General features: G+C 35.4%; 1 protein-coding gene across 4 annotated transcripts in view; it reads left to right on the plus strand.

Annotated features, from left to right (window-relative positions):
- Window positions 1-13,515, plus strand: part of SIPA1L2 (signal induced proliferation associated 1 like 2) — a 134,850-nt gene that overhangs the window by 80,393 nt on the left and 40,942 nt on the right. For all 4 annotated transcript variants that reach the window (XM_085219738.1, XM_085219735.1, XM_085219736.1 and 1 more), the window contains exons 9-10: window positions 1,174-1,750; window positions 8,262-8,536. In XM_085219738.1, coding sequence (XP_085075864.1) covers window positions 1,174-1,750; window positions 8,262-8,536 — 852 coding nt within the window. The remainder of the gene's footprint in view (window positions 1-1,173; window positions 1,751-8,261; window positions 8,537-13,515) is intronic.

A 13,515-nucleotide genomic window follows, 5' to 3' on the forward strand; every position in this document is an offset into this window, starting at 1 on the left:
GAAATTAGTTCAGAATTTGTATTGCATGTTTCCTTTTTTAAAGTAGGAAAATGGTTTAAAATAAAGTATTTTAGAATGCTGTTAATGTATACAAGTCCCTGAGTTTGACTAAGCACTTGAATTAGGGCTTTTGGGGAATGTAGTATTTCAAATTTCAGTTCATCTTAACTGTCACAGTTGAATTACAGTATCATAAATTCTAACAAGTTTACTAAAGGAGAAGCATAATTCTGAACTGATTGGAAAGTGTGCAAAGAATGAGAAGGACTTCAAGGACAGTGGCACAGATTTAACACTTGTGAATTTTATATTTTGTTTAGTATGAAATTCAAAATGCATCATGAGGTTGGATCATATTGCTGGAGAAGATGTCTTATAGAAACTTGATTTTGTTTTAGTAGCTCTCTTGTGCATTCTATTACATGATTTTTCATAAGTTCATTTTTATTATTACTAAATGATGGCAAATGTGGCTGCATTTTAGTCAATCTAGTAGTAGTTGTTTGTAGTTTGGGTGCTACTTTGAAATCCTTTTATGGATTAAATACCTTCTCAAGCTACCAATTGTAGTTATAACTGAGTATCTAAAAAAAAAAAAAAAAAGTTTTTATTTCCTTTACATTTTGCTGTGAACTTTCCCTATGAAAAATTGTAGATATTAAGAAATTTTACAAATTTAATATTGGCAGTGCTTCCATTATAGACAGTTTGGCACTGATACCCTTTCTGTCTTCACATCTTAGCATTGCAAGACTCTGAAGATTGAAATCAACTCATTTATATTTATATTTTTCTTAGATCTAATGAAATTACATGAAAACTGAAAGTGATAGATTTAAATAAAAAATCATTTTAAAAAATGCTTAGATCTCATTTATATCTTGCAAAGAGTTTATAAACTTATTCCATTAAAGAAAGAGTCACTGACACCCTAAGAATTCATCCTTGATAATCTTTGCGTTAGAAGATACATTCACAAGTCACATATTTAGAAAGAAAAAACATTTTTAAAACAAATGGCTAAATAAGTTTCCTTTGTGTCTAAAATATCTGAAAATTTACATATTAAAACTAAAATTATCATTGTAACTGGTCTGCATAGATAACTGCTTGTTTTCTGTTTTTGTTTTTTTTTAAGGAATTGACCATTGCATATTTTCTTTCTATTTTTAGCGTTGGTGTTTCAAGATCAAAAGATGTACCTCCATTCGGTCCACCCATTCCCAAGGGAGTAACTTTTCCCAAATCAGCAGTCTTTAGGGACTTTCTTTTAGCCAAAGTTATTAATGCTGAAAATGCAGCGCATAAATCGGAAAAATTTCGAGCCATGGCCACAAGGACACGTCAAGAATACTTGAAAGATCTGGCAGAAAACTTTGTTACCACAGCTACAGTGGATACTTCAGCGAAGTTTAGCTTTATTACTTTAGGGGCAAAAAAAAAGGAGAAAGTGAAACCGAGGAAAGATGCCCATTTATTCAGTGTTGGAGCAATTATGTGGAATGTGATTGCACGAGATTTTGGCCAGTCTGCTGACATTGAATGTCTCCTTGGAATCTCCAATGAATTTATCATGCTGATTGAAAAGGAATCAAAAAACGTTGTGTTTAACTGCTCCTGCAGGGACGTTATTGGATGGACATCTGGATTAATGAGCATCAAAATATTTTATGAAAGAGGAGAATGTATTCTTTTGTCTGCAGCGGATAACTGTGCTGAAGACATCAGAGAAATTGTTCAAAGACTTGAAGTAAGTACAATTACTAAACTGGAATACCAAAATTTTTATGAAGAGTTGCTTGTCTACAGCTCCTTTGAGATATAATTAAAAACGTCCTCTGTTTGTACTTCAGTACCATTTTCAGTCTTCAGAGAGCATTACAAAAAGTAATCCTCACACAGCAGATGAGATAAGTTATCAAACCATTTTCAGGGATGAGAAAACAAATACTAATAATTTGATAGACTTCTGGAGGCTATAGATGGTTTCAATATTGAAATCAGTACTGAAAGGCTAACTTTTTGCCTTCCCTTGCTGTAGCCTATTCTCAACTCACACCTTTTTAGGTAGAAATGTACCTTAAATTAAAAATACACAAAATCTTAAGTGTATAAAATATGCTCACTTGAATTTGTTATTAAAAAAAAGAAAAAAACAGTGTAAATCTTAGCAGAAAAAGTTGTGTAAGTTCTGCAGATTTGCTTTTTCTATACTGAGCAATGGCAGGGAGTGAAGAAAGCTAGACCTAATAATGCCAGTTTTTACAGCTGACAGGATAAAAATTTTCAGGTACTTATGACCCTGTTAGCTTACTGTCCTGTACCTATTCCAGTTAGTGTGAAAGGACTGACAGGAGCTCCAAAGTAAAACTGCTGATACATCTCCTCCATGTGGTCACTCTTCGCCCCTTTGATCTTAAATTAAGTGCCCTATATGGTGTTAGCTTTGTTTATATTAAAAAGCCTTGTACTGAACAGGAATTGTTATGCTTACCGTCTTCATGCTGGATTGCAGCTGATGGTGCAGGGCTTCCCTAGTTCTACATTCACATGATATTCTACTCCAAGTATTCATCTTTTTCTTTCAATGATGGAGGTCTTTAGACTCTTTTTCTCGCTATTATTGTCTTCAGTGGGGCATTCAGCTTTTCTTTCCTCGCACAGATATTTTCCTTCTGAAAATTAGCATATGCCTAGTCCCCTGCTATTATATATTCCACAATGGACAATATAACTTTCCACCTACTTAACACAGGTGGGAAAATGGTTCAGATTTCTAGCAAAAACTTCCGCTGTCAGCAGTTGTGACAATTTTCTTTGCAGTTCTTCATTTCTTTGGTTCTACAAAATATGCAAACATGCCAGTTTCTGAGGATAGATCTTTAAAATGAAGTATTTGAATGCAAAATGGTAATCTATATGCTATGATTACACAGATGATTGTCGCCACAGCTTCAGCTTTTAATTTGAATCGTGTTCTGTTTTATTAAGAAGTAAGCAGTACTGTCACAGTAATATTGCTTAATTTACTTGAATACTTCCTCTTTATAACAAGATTTGCCATACAGCCTTTAAGCTCCAAAATTTTGCATCAGGTATTGCCAAAATAACCTGAATATTACTTCCACCTAGCTATTCTAATGAACCCTGGCCTCCTTCTCTTTTCACTACCACCTTTCCAACTTTCACTTGCTTGAAAAGATAACTGTCATACAGTTTTTAAAAATGGTTTTCATCTTCTTTTCTTACATCATATTTTCTTCTTTCCTCTGCTAATTCCTCTATTTTGAAAGCTGCATTTTATAATTAGTTAGTCATTTTATGAAGTTGAATGTTCCTTATCTATATTTTTGAATAGACTTTCAGAGATGGCACTTAAAACCACTAAAAAAGCATTTAAAAATATTTCAACGCTTCACATATATATATGTACTTTAAAACCCTTTCAATTGACTCAGAACACATCTAAGGTTGACAACTGCGCTAAACATGAAAGCTTTAACTGTGACAAAATAGCAAGCTCCACTGACCAGATGATTAAATCTTTCCAGGCCCCAGTAAAAACATTTCTTAAGGATAGTGTGTTTTATTCAGTGGTTTTAAAAACTGATATTGTCAAAGAATTATCTTTATTGTCTGACTTTGAATGATCAAAATGAATAGGATGTATCTCTGAATACCTATATTAAGCAAAGAAGTGAAAAGCTGTGGTCTGTGTTTTCGGTTTGAACCAAAAGAATGAGTTCTGGCTTAAAAGAAAGAGCTGGGATTGTTCAATCTAGAGTCAGCTCTGTATTGGAGGAGGAATATTAAGTGATACACTGCAGAGGAGGAAAAGCAAACTATAGATGAACTTGGCAGACTTGTCTTTTAAGGCAGAAAAGCTGTGAATCTGGATGTTAGGATAATAGAGCAAAGCAGAGAGAGGGATTAAATGAGAACCCTGAATAGATCTTTGGATATCAATTTCAGTAGACAAGGGTTCATTAGAATTTAGAAGATCTGTCTTATAATTTCATCTATATTGTGTATTCAGAGAAGTGAAGCCATCTCTTCCTTCAAGCACAGCCACGTGTTTACAGAAACAGCAGCCAAGTAAATAGAAAGATCTGCTTTAAAGTGGAAAGTACTATGTTTTATATGACATTACTATGTATGATAGTGGCCGTGACACATTTTAGGGGATATGCCTGTGGGGCACTTGATCTCCTGGAAATCTTTTAACCTTGCTAAGGACTTGTTGAATCTAAAGCAGAAATGATCGTTTTTCATCTTTCTTAACCTTCCAAATATTTAACCAATATGAAGAAGATTCTGACTGGTCTGAGTTGAGAAAGTCCATATACGTTGGTGCATTTGTTATGCAGTATTCTGTAATGGGGACATAGCAACAAACATGGATCTGCTCCCCCCAACATCGTATTGTGTGCTTTTTAGAGAATAAAATTTGATCCATCAGCAGATCCTGATTGTAATAGCATGTTCTTCTTTTCACTGTGTGACTAAATGTTGGATATATTTCAGAAGTTTGTGGCAGAAATATAAGGATAGTAATGAGGAGTTGAAAATTTTAATTTTCACTTATCTCTACTATAAATTACGAAGTGTTGCTGAAAATTAGCCAGGACTGAAGGTGAAGCTGAGAGCTGGAAAAAAGAGTTAAAGCTTAGTGTTTTCAGTCTGCTGAGTAACTCTAATAATACATGCACAGTTATAAACGCAACAGAAAGTTATGTTTATGACAGAAGGCTTCTAAATCATGCAAATAACTTACTGCTGAGTAATGACAAAGGAAATAATTATTTAATAATTTCAATGGGAAGATCCAGAGCATGATTTGGTGAACAAAACCCTACAATACGTATTGGGCATTTGAATAATGACTTACACATTTTAACTTTGAAGCTGACACCCTTCAGAAGATCTGTGAAGTCAATGTGCTACAGTTTACATAGCCTAAATTTGTCAGACAATGATTCTTGAAATATCTGATCCGTGCAAGCATCTTTCTGATGCTTCACAGATTGGTAAGGATTAGACCTTAATGAATGAGGGGATTACCTTGATTTTCTCTTAGGTTGATCAGCTCCCTAACAGTAGCCTTACAGTAGCTCGTGTGTGTGTGTAAGTTCTAATTTTTCCTAATAGATAGTAGATATCTGTATAGAAAATAATCTCTAAAGGTGATAGTGCTAGTGCTTTGAAACTTACTAAGGTACTGAAAATGCTGACTTTCAGCTGGCCAGTTTGCAGGCATAAGTTATACAAATGCTTTAGAATTTTTCCCACCAACCATTGGATTGAGGAGGGATTAAAGTTAGGCCTCCCATCATGCCTGGCTTTAAAACAAACATGGACAAAGATTTGTCTAATCAGGAAGTGTAAAAAGGAAGCTGTGAAGGTAACTTGCAGCTTAATGTTTGCTTTGAGTTCATTTGTTGATGTTGTTTGGATGTGCTTTGGTTGTAGTTGTAATTGAAAAGGGCAATCTGTTCATTCCCTGCCTGCCACTCCTTTGAAATATTATTAGAAAAACAAACAAGCAAAGAAAACAATAAAAGCCTGTTTTTTAGATGAGTCATATCTCTGTCTGCATGGCTGCACAAGAAGTAATGTAATGCAAGGGAAAGATAACAAGGTGTTAGATCTGCTTAAACTTCCCATGAAATTGCACTTAATCAAATCATCTGGCTCAGGTAGTGAAAGGAATGGTTCTGTGACAGTTTTAGCCAGTCTCAGTGTCATTACACTGTCCTCTGCTGTGTGTTCCCATTCCCTCTCTGTAATGCCCTGAATTAGGTTGGATCATGTTTCTGTAGGATGCACACAATAACCTACTGAGCTACTCTTCCCAAATTCTGGCTCAAGTAGAAAATGGAGAGGGAGAAAGATATACAGACACCAGCTAAGTAGCTAAGTTAGATGTCAAAAGTTGGATAATGTGCGTGCCTTTGTAATGATTACTAAAATAAAGTGCAAACAGTGTACGTCAGTGGAACAAGGCATGCTCTTCATTCACTATGACCTTGGGAAGATCCCTTGACCTATGCTGTTAGCATACACGTCTGTAAAGGGAAAATATTTGCCTTGTAGGAGAAAGAATGTGATATACATTATGAACAAAAATTTTTGATAGTGTGATTTGATAATGTCAGAGTGGTTAGGCGCTGGAATGGGCTGCCCAGGCAAGTGGTGGAGATACCATCCCTGGAGGTGTTCAAGAAACATTTCGATAATGTACTGCAGGATATGGCCTGGTGGGAAATATTGGTGTTATGCAGACAGTTGGACTGGATGATCTTGGAAGTCTTTTCCAAGCATGGTGATTCTGTGATTCTGTGCTTTGACAGTGGTTAAGTTTTTGCTGTAATTGTACTAATGGAGCTAACACGCATACTGGTTTTGTGACAAAAACAGAGAGGAATGTTGGAGAAACTCACGATTTTACCTTGGAAGGTGAACTAGGATTTGGTCTCTTGAATCTGGCAAAGTACCACAGCATACAGAGTGCTGTAAGATTGCGGTTTACTGAGCAAAACTTCAAAGATTAATTACGTTCTATATAAAAATGAGCCTAATTAGCAAAATCTGCATTTAAAAGTTTTTGAGTATTCTACATAGTGACAGAAATAATTTTAAATGAATAAAGTTTCTAACTTTCCTAGTGACATGCAGATCTTATCCCATTTTAGAGGTCTGCATCTGGAGGTGGTGGTGGTGGTTAGGAACCTGACTACAAGTAAAAATAAATCAAAATGATCTACATTGCCGAAGTCTGGAGGAAGAGCTGCTGCTAGAACTGAAATGTTTCACTTAATTTAGCTCATGATATATCTCAAGTATGTCTAATACTGAAGAAAAAATGCCTGTGCACCTGCTATCAGTCAGCCTACAAGAGTGAAGCAGTTGACAGGATAGCACTTTGCTTTTTTGCTTATTTTGAATTTTGAAGCTAAAGCAGTTGTTATGTTTTCAATAAGATATAAGTGGTGTTCAGTTAACGTTGGGCTGGGGTGAGGGAAGGAAAGGAATTTGACACAGGACAGCTGCTTCCTTTGGGCATGTAAGATTTTAATATTGTGAAGTGTTCTGCTCATTTTAACTTATGAAGAAACTAACAACCACAAATGTCAGAACAGATTAGTATTAGTATATTAAACATATTTAATGGCAATTATATATGAGGACTGCTCTAAAAGTAATGCCTCCTATTTTATTATGTTGGCCCATGATGTCAGAGATGTATATTGGTGGTACGGCAGTAGAGGTTGAAACTTCCCACCAATATTCTGTTAAATTGTTATTGTGTGACAGACGGCAGCAGAGTGTGACAAAATGGTGTTTGTCATAGATGTGTGTATGAAGCAAAGGTGTGTCACTAAATTTCTCCATGCGGAAAAAACCCATTGACATTTATTTATTATTAGTGAATATTTAATGGAGAACAAACAGTGGATGTGAGCACAGTGAGGTGGTGAGTGGTGCATTTCAGCTTTAATGGAGAACAAACAGTGGATGTGAGCACAGTGAGGTGGTGAGTGGTGCATTTCAGCAGTGGTGACAGCGATGGTGTTTCACCTCCACTGGTACAAATTTATTAAGACCACAGCATGCAGTCTCCTGTTTATCACGTGTAAATCTATAGCTAATGGTGGTATCTATGTTGAAAAATAGTGTTTTGTAGCTGAGAATTTATCAAAGTTATTGTGCTTTTTGTATCTGTTGTAGTTTCCATGAAATAAAATAGGAGGCATTATCTTGGAGTGACTTCTGTGTTTATGATCTTTAATGTCAATTGGATATAGGGAATAAGTCTTACAAGGAGCGGCTGAGTGAACTGAGATTGTTCAGCTTAGAGGAAAAAAGGCTCGGAGGAGACATTATTGCTCTCTACAGCTACGTAAAATGAGGTTGTAACAAGGAGGGGGTCTCTTTCTTCTCCCAAGCAACAAGCGAGAAGGGAGATGTAGGTTGGATATTAAAAGATGCTTCTTCATTGAAAGAGTTGTGAAGCATTCGAGCAGGCTGCTCAGGAAGTAGCTGAGTCACTATCCCTGGAGGTATTTATTAGATGTATAGATCTTGCACACAGGGACATGGTAGACTTGGTAATGCTAGGTTAACAGTTGGACTTGATGATTTTAGAGGTCTTCACCAACCAGAATGATTCTGTGAACAATACATGGTTTTATACTGCTTCAAAAGTGATTTGTCTGTGTGCTCAAAGAAATGAGTGTCCTAACAATTTGATACCTTTTTAGATAGTGACCAGAGGATGTGAAACCACAGAAATGACCCTTCGGAGGAATGGGTTGGGCCAGCTTGGATTCCACGTGAACTTTGAAGGAATAGTGGCCGATGTGGAGCCCTTTGGTTTTGCATGGAAAGCAGGCCTGAGGCAGGGGAGCCGCCTGGTTGAAATCTGTAAAGTGGCTGTGGCAACTTTGACTCATGAACAAATGATTGACCTTTTACGGACATCAGTAACTGTAAAAGTGGTGATTATTCAGCCACACGAGGATGGAGCACCTAGAAGGTAAGAAACAACAGTCCTCAGTGTGATATTTGTATCTGTTTTGTTTTTCCTCTGACACTGCTTACACAGTTCCTCTGGAAATAGGTATTGGTGTTTAATGATGATACTATTGAGACTCTTAAAGCAATCTTTTCCCAAAAGTGTTTTCCAAAACAGTTATTGGTTTGGAACAGAAGACACAGTGAGATATTGTAAGAAACTTAGAGGGAAATTTACATTTACGTGGCTTGAAAGAGCAAGAAGTAAACTTGATTGTGTAATGATTGAGCCATTATGATTGAGCCTGTGTGACTTTTTCCTTCCACAGGCTAATTTTATATTTCAGTGCTAATTAAAACCTGGAATATACTGACAACCATAGCTTTTATTTCTTTCTAGTTTCTCTGCTGATATGGAAAAGGATTATTATTTTCTTGCATTGAAATTTTAGCAAAATTAAAAAAACAGTACATAAACAGTACCAACTCCTAGAGTCCTCCTCATTTTCCACAGAAATCTAATTTATTATTATTAAATGTTGCTTTGAACCTGTGAAATCATCTCTTAAAGCCATTTTAAAAAAAACAATCTTCCTTGAGCATGAAAGAACTGGTCACATACATTCAGGAAAAGACTGTAGTAGAAGTTATGGTGACTGTACAGTTGTTCTCAGGGATGAAGTGCAATGTTCTTTTGTCAGCATTCCTTTCTTTTTTTGTTATGTTTGCTCTTCTCTCTATTTTTAATATTATTGAGGTAGATAAAAAGTAGGTAAAATATAAAACTTTATTATAATATCTTTTCTCACACACTTTTCCAGACATTTTAATTTGGCTTATTCTGAATGAGAACTGCACTGAAGTAAATTGGATTACTTGTCTACTTGTAAAAGGCCATCTTTAAATCTCTTGTTGATTTTTAATTTAACAGAAAAAAAAAAATTAGATGTGTTGCTTTTGGCAAGACAACAATCCATGAAATTTTACACAGCATACAATTCTGTGAAGTTGGTGCCAGCTGTACATGAATACTGTTTAATTGGTGGCAATTATCCAAGTAGACATTGGCCTGATGAATGACACAAAAGTGCCCTTCCCTGCCTCAACCTGCACATTGAAGCGTTGGGTTCCTTTCTGAAGTAAATGTCTGTGAATATAGAATACTATCGTTTTGCTTAGTTGGATAGAATTTGCAATTAAGCATCTCTTTGCTTAGCTTTGCTGTTCTCACCATCTGCTTCTGGGTTTGAGTTTTCACTGGCTTGTTTGGTATACATTTCCAAGTTGTTTGCAGAACATGAGCTTAATGAGCTGATCCTATTATGTTGAAGGTAGAGTGTATTTTATAGTCTCTGATAGAAAAATACGCACTGAATGAATTGTTTATATCTTAGTTACATGTTTAAAAATAAAACATTAAAATTCCAAATCAGCATAAGATACATGGCACTCTGTGTGTAGGTGTTTTAACTAAGGAGTGCCACCAAACTGGGAAAGATCTACAAAAGCTGTTCTTATAAATTTTTTGCATTTTGTCAACTGTGTAACTAATTACTAAGGAAAGTGATTTTTTTAAAAAACTGTTTCTATTCTAAAATGTGAAGAACACACGGAAGTATTTTTCAGCTCTTTTCAGCGTATCTGTGCAGTATAAAATAGAAATATTCTTCATTGCCTCTTTTCTTTCAAATTCCAGCTTCTCACTGAAACAGAAAGCCGCTCATTTCCCCCTCTGACTCCCAAAAACATGTAAAGTGCTTTTGGCCACCTAGTTTGAAAAGCATCTGGTAAACAGAAAGTTTTGAACTTTCCTGACCCAAATGTTTATAATATAAATAGAGCAGACAGAAAGTTGTACAGATGCTAACTAATAAGACTGACAGTTTCAATTAGCAAATGTGACTTGTGACACTGTGGGATGAAAAGAAGGCCTCTGTACTTGGCACTGGTGAGGCTGCACTTTGAGTACATCCTCTGAGTAAAAGTCCAAAACCAATTAAGGTTTTATCTTACCACCCTCCACCATCATTCTGTTGGAGGTATTGAATAATGTCTACAATGTGATTAAGATCATTTTTTATGGCTACTTATTCACTGGATTTATTAAAATAGTGCATCCCACAAAACCATGATTATGCTTCAAGCAATAATCTAAGTAATCTATTACCAGTCAGTTTTGCAAAATATCATGTCACACTTCCTTCATTTCCTTATTAAGAGATGAAATAACTTGAGGTTCAATTCAATCCTTGTGCCAAAGCTCATATTACATGTGCCAACTGCCTATGGTGGTTATGTATCACCAATCCTGGGACCCCTATCAAACTTAATGCAAATCCTATTGTCTTGTATGAGAGAGTTAAGTGATGTGGATTACAAACGTAATCTAGAGTGTGGCTTGGAAACCTTTCCCTTGTAGCTAAGGAAGGCAGGATATTCAAATTATAATTCAGTCGTAATTCTACCAATTGTACAGGGGCCACCTGTAGAATTTTCTGGCATGTGAGTGTAATCAGTGGTTCCACAAAATAAAAAGCATCCCTTTTGCAGGATTAAATGTGCATGATGTAGGTTATATTCACTCTCTAATTGCATGCCAATTGTCTGTTCTCAGTATTCACCTCTATTTCAGAACAGTCAACAAAGCTAAAACACATTTCTACCCATGAGACTTTTGCTACTCAAAAAGCTTAAATCTCTGTAGTCAAATATTCACTGAGAAAATTAGCAAGGAGCTACTAACGATTTTTTTTTTTTTTTTTTGCTATTAAATATTTTCTGATTTTTTTGTGTGTGTGGTTTTTTTTTAGCATGAAATTATTTCAATTGTTGAAGTGCTTAGAAATGAATGTCACAGAACAGTTAGGAAAATGGAGGGAGAGTTTACTCGCTAAATGTATTCCATTACTTAAGATACATCCTTCTACCTATAGTCTTGATAGGAATATATGCAAAAGCCCCAGTCATGGGGTAAGGACTTCCAGTTGCTATCCTGTGGAGTTAATGAATTTGAGACAAAGCTCCTACTCTTTTCAGATTGCTCCAGCAATTAAATAATCATGAACAAATAGAGAAATTGTAATTATTTACATGGCACCGAGCTGATATTTAGTTAGAAGGGATAAATGAGTATTTGAAAAATATACTGCTTTGTAGTTTAAAGAATTTGAGAGCAAACATGGTTATCAGTACATTCAGATCTGAATAAATATCCTCGAGTCATATTTATTTCTGACATGTCTTTCCCTTCAGAATTGTTGATGCGTTCTTCTGTTGTCAATATTACTGCAGCACAGTAGCTAAAACTATACAGACTTTAACAAGAGAATAACAATTCACTTCTAATTTACTTTCACCAGTGTTATCACAGTAATGCTCAAGAACACTATCTCCTTAATCAGTCAAATCCAATAAAAGAATTCAAGTGCTGGTAAACCCATTTTAAACTCTAGACTGTTGCATTCAGTTAAAATCTTTCGTTCTACATCAACCCTTATATGTCTGAGTTCAATTATGTATCAAAAATGCTTAAACAATTTTTGGAAAGTTTAAAAAATGAGTGAAGCTTAAAGTAAGATATTCAGGGATGGGTGGGAAGCAATAGTCCAAGTACAACCACTGTAGGAGAAGTGGTAATGGTAGTTTCCACTTGTTTGTGAACAGGCTTCTTTTCCTGTTGTTGCCGTTAATTTTGAAAATGGAAATATTTTTGTACCTGCAACGAGAACTGCCTCGGAGCTGTTGTTGAACACTAGTGCATTTCTTTTGAAGTTATTTTCTTCTCTTAAACTTTGCAAACTTTTATGTGCAAAGTAAATGTAATGACCTTCAGTGCTTTCCAGTTCTGTTACTTGTTCTTAAATGGTTGTGATCTTATCAGACAATTGTGTTTCTATGGCTTCTTTAATTAATAGATAACCAGCAGAGTATTGAATGTTAGGAAAAGTAGTTTAAGAAGTATGAAGGAGTTAACTTAGTGGAAGAGTTCAAATCTTAAGGGTTTTTTTTGCCCTAAACTAGTGGGGATAGTTTGTAGGCCACTTTTTTTTTTTTTTTTTTTGGGGTCCCTGGACTGAGTCCTTTCCTAATAATGTGGTCAGTGTCGCAGTAAGACCTTCTGGCTCTCCCCAGCACTGCGAACTGACTGCCACTCCTGCCTTCAGAAAGGTGAAGGAAAGCAGCAAACCACAGAGCTTAGACGTATGGAATGGGACAGCCCATACTGTCTATATACTGGGCCATAAAAAAGTGTGTTCTGTCTCTTATCTAAATAAATAAAAGATCATGGTTTTGTACTGAAAAAAGGAAAAATACTTCCTTGTTAAAAAAAAAAAGTCACTTTTCTTTTGTTTCATTCACCTCAGTATAATTTTTAAAGAAAGGAATTTGTAAAGTTGACCTTTGTTTGTACCTACAATTTGCACTTTAAGATCTTGCTCTAAATCCATCATTCACGAGAAAATGGGGATAAGTATATGCAGCATTGCTATAATTCCTGGTGAGCTGAAAGTTTATTCACTAGCATCTTTTTCTACTTTGGTGTGCATCAAAATAAGGGAAAATCTAGGCAATATATATAACATGTGGTCTCTACTCAGGAATAATTTAACAAAAAAAGTAGAGATAAAAAGGTACAAAATTGAAAGCAATTGTGAGTGCTTATCATATTTTTGATCCAAGAAAAACCATCTTTGAGTTTTCCTCATACTTGAGTTATGAATTGAACTCATAACAGGAGTTATTTATAATTGCTGAAGTTTCATATAATTACTGTAGGCAAGCAATAAAAAGGGCAATACTAACATACAGAGCTGTGTGGAGAGATGTAAATTGGACTTCAAAATTATTTTAATTCTTCTCTGTTATTCAACATGATTGAAAAAATCCTTGAGAGTGCCAAATGTTGTTTGTGTTTTGAAACTTAATTTATTGCTTACTCAATTCTGGCTCAGCAGATAATTTCTTTGGCTGTAAATACCTTGGGGTATATGTAACTGATAT

Source organism: Meleagris gallopavo, chromosome 2 (assembly GCF_905368555.1).
Source record: "Meleagris gallopavo chromosome 2, MGAL_WU_HG_1.1, whole genome shotgun sequence".
NCBI classification, from domain to species: Eukaryota; Metazoa; Chordata; class Aves; order Galliformes; family Phasianidae; genus Meleagris; species Meleagris gallopavo.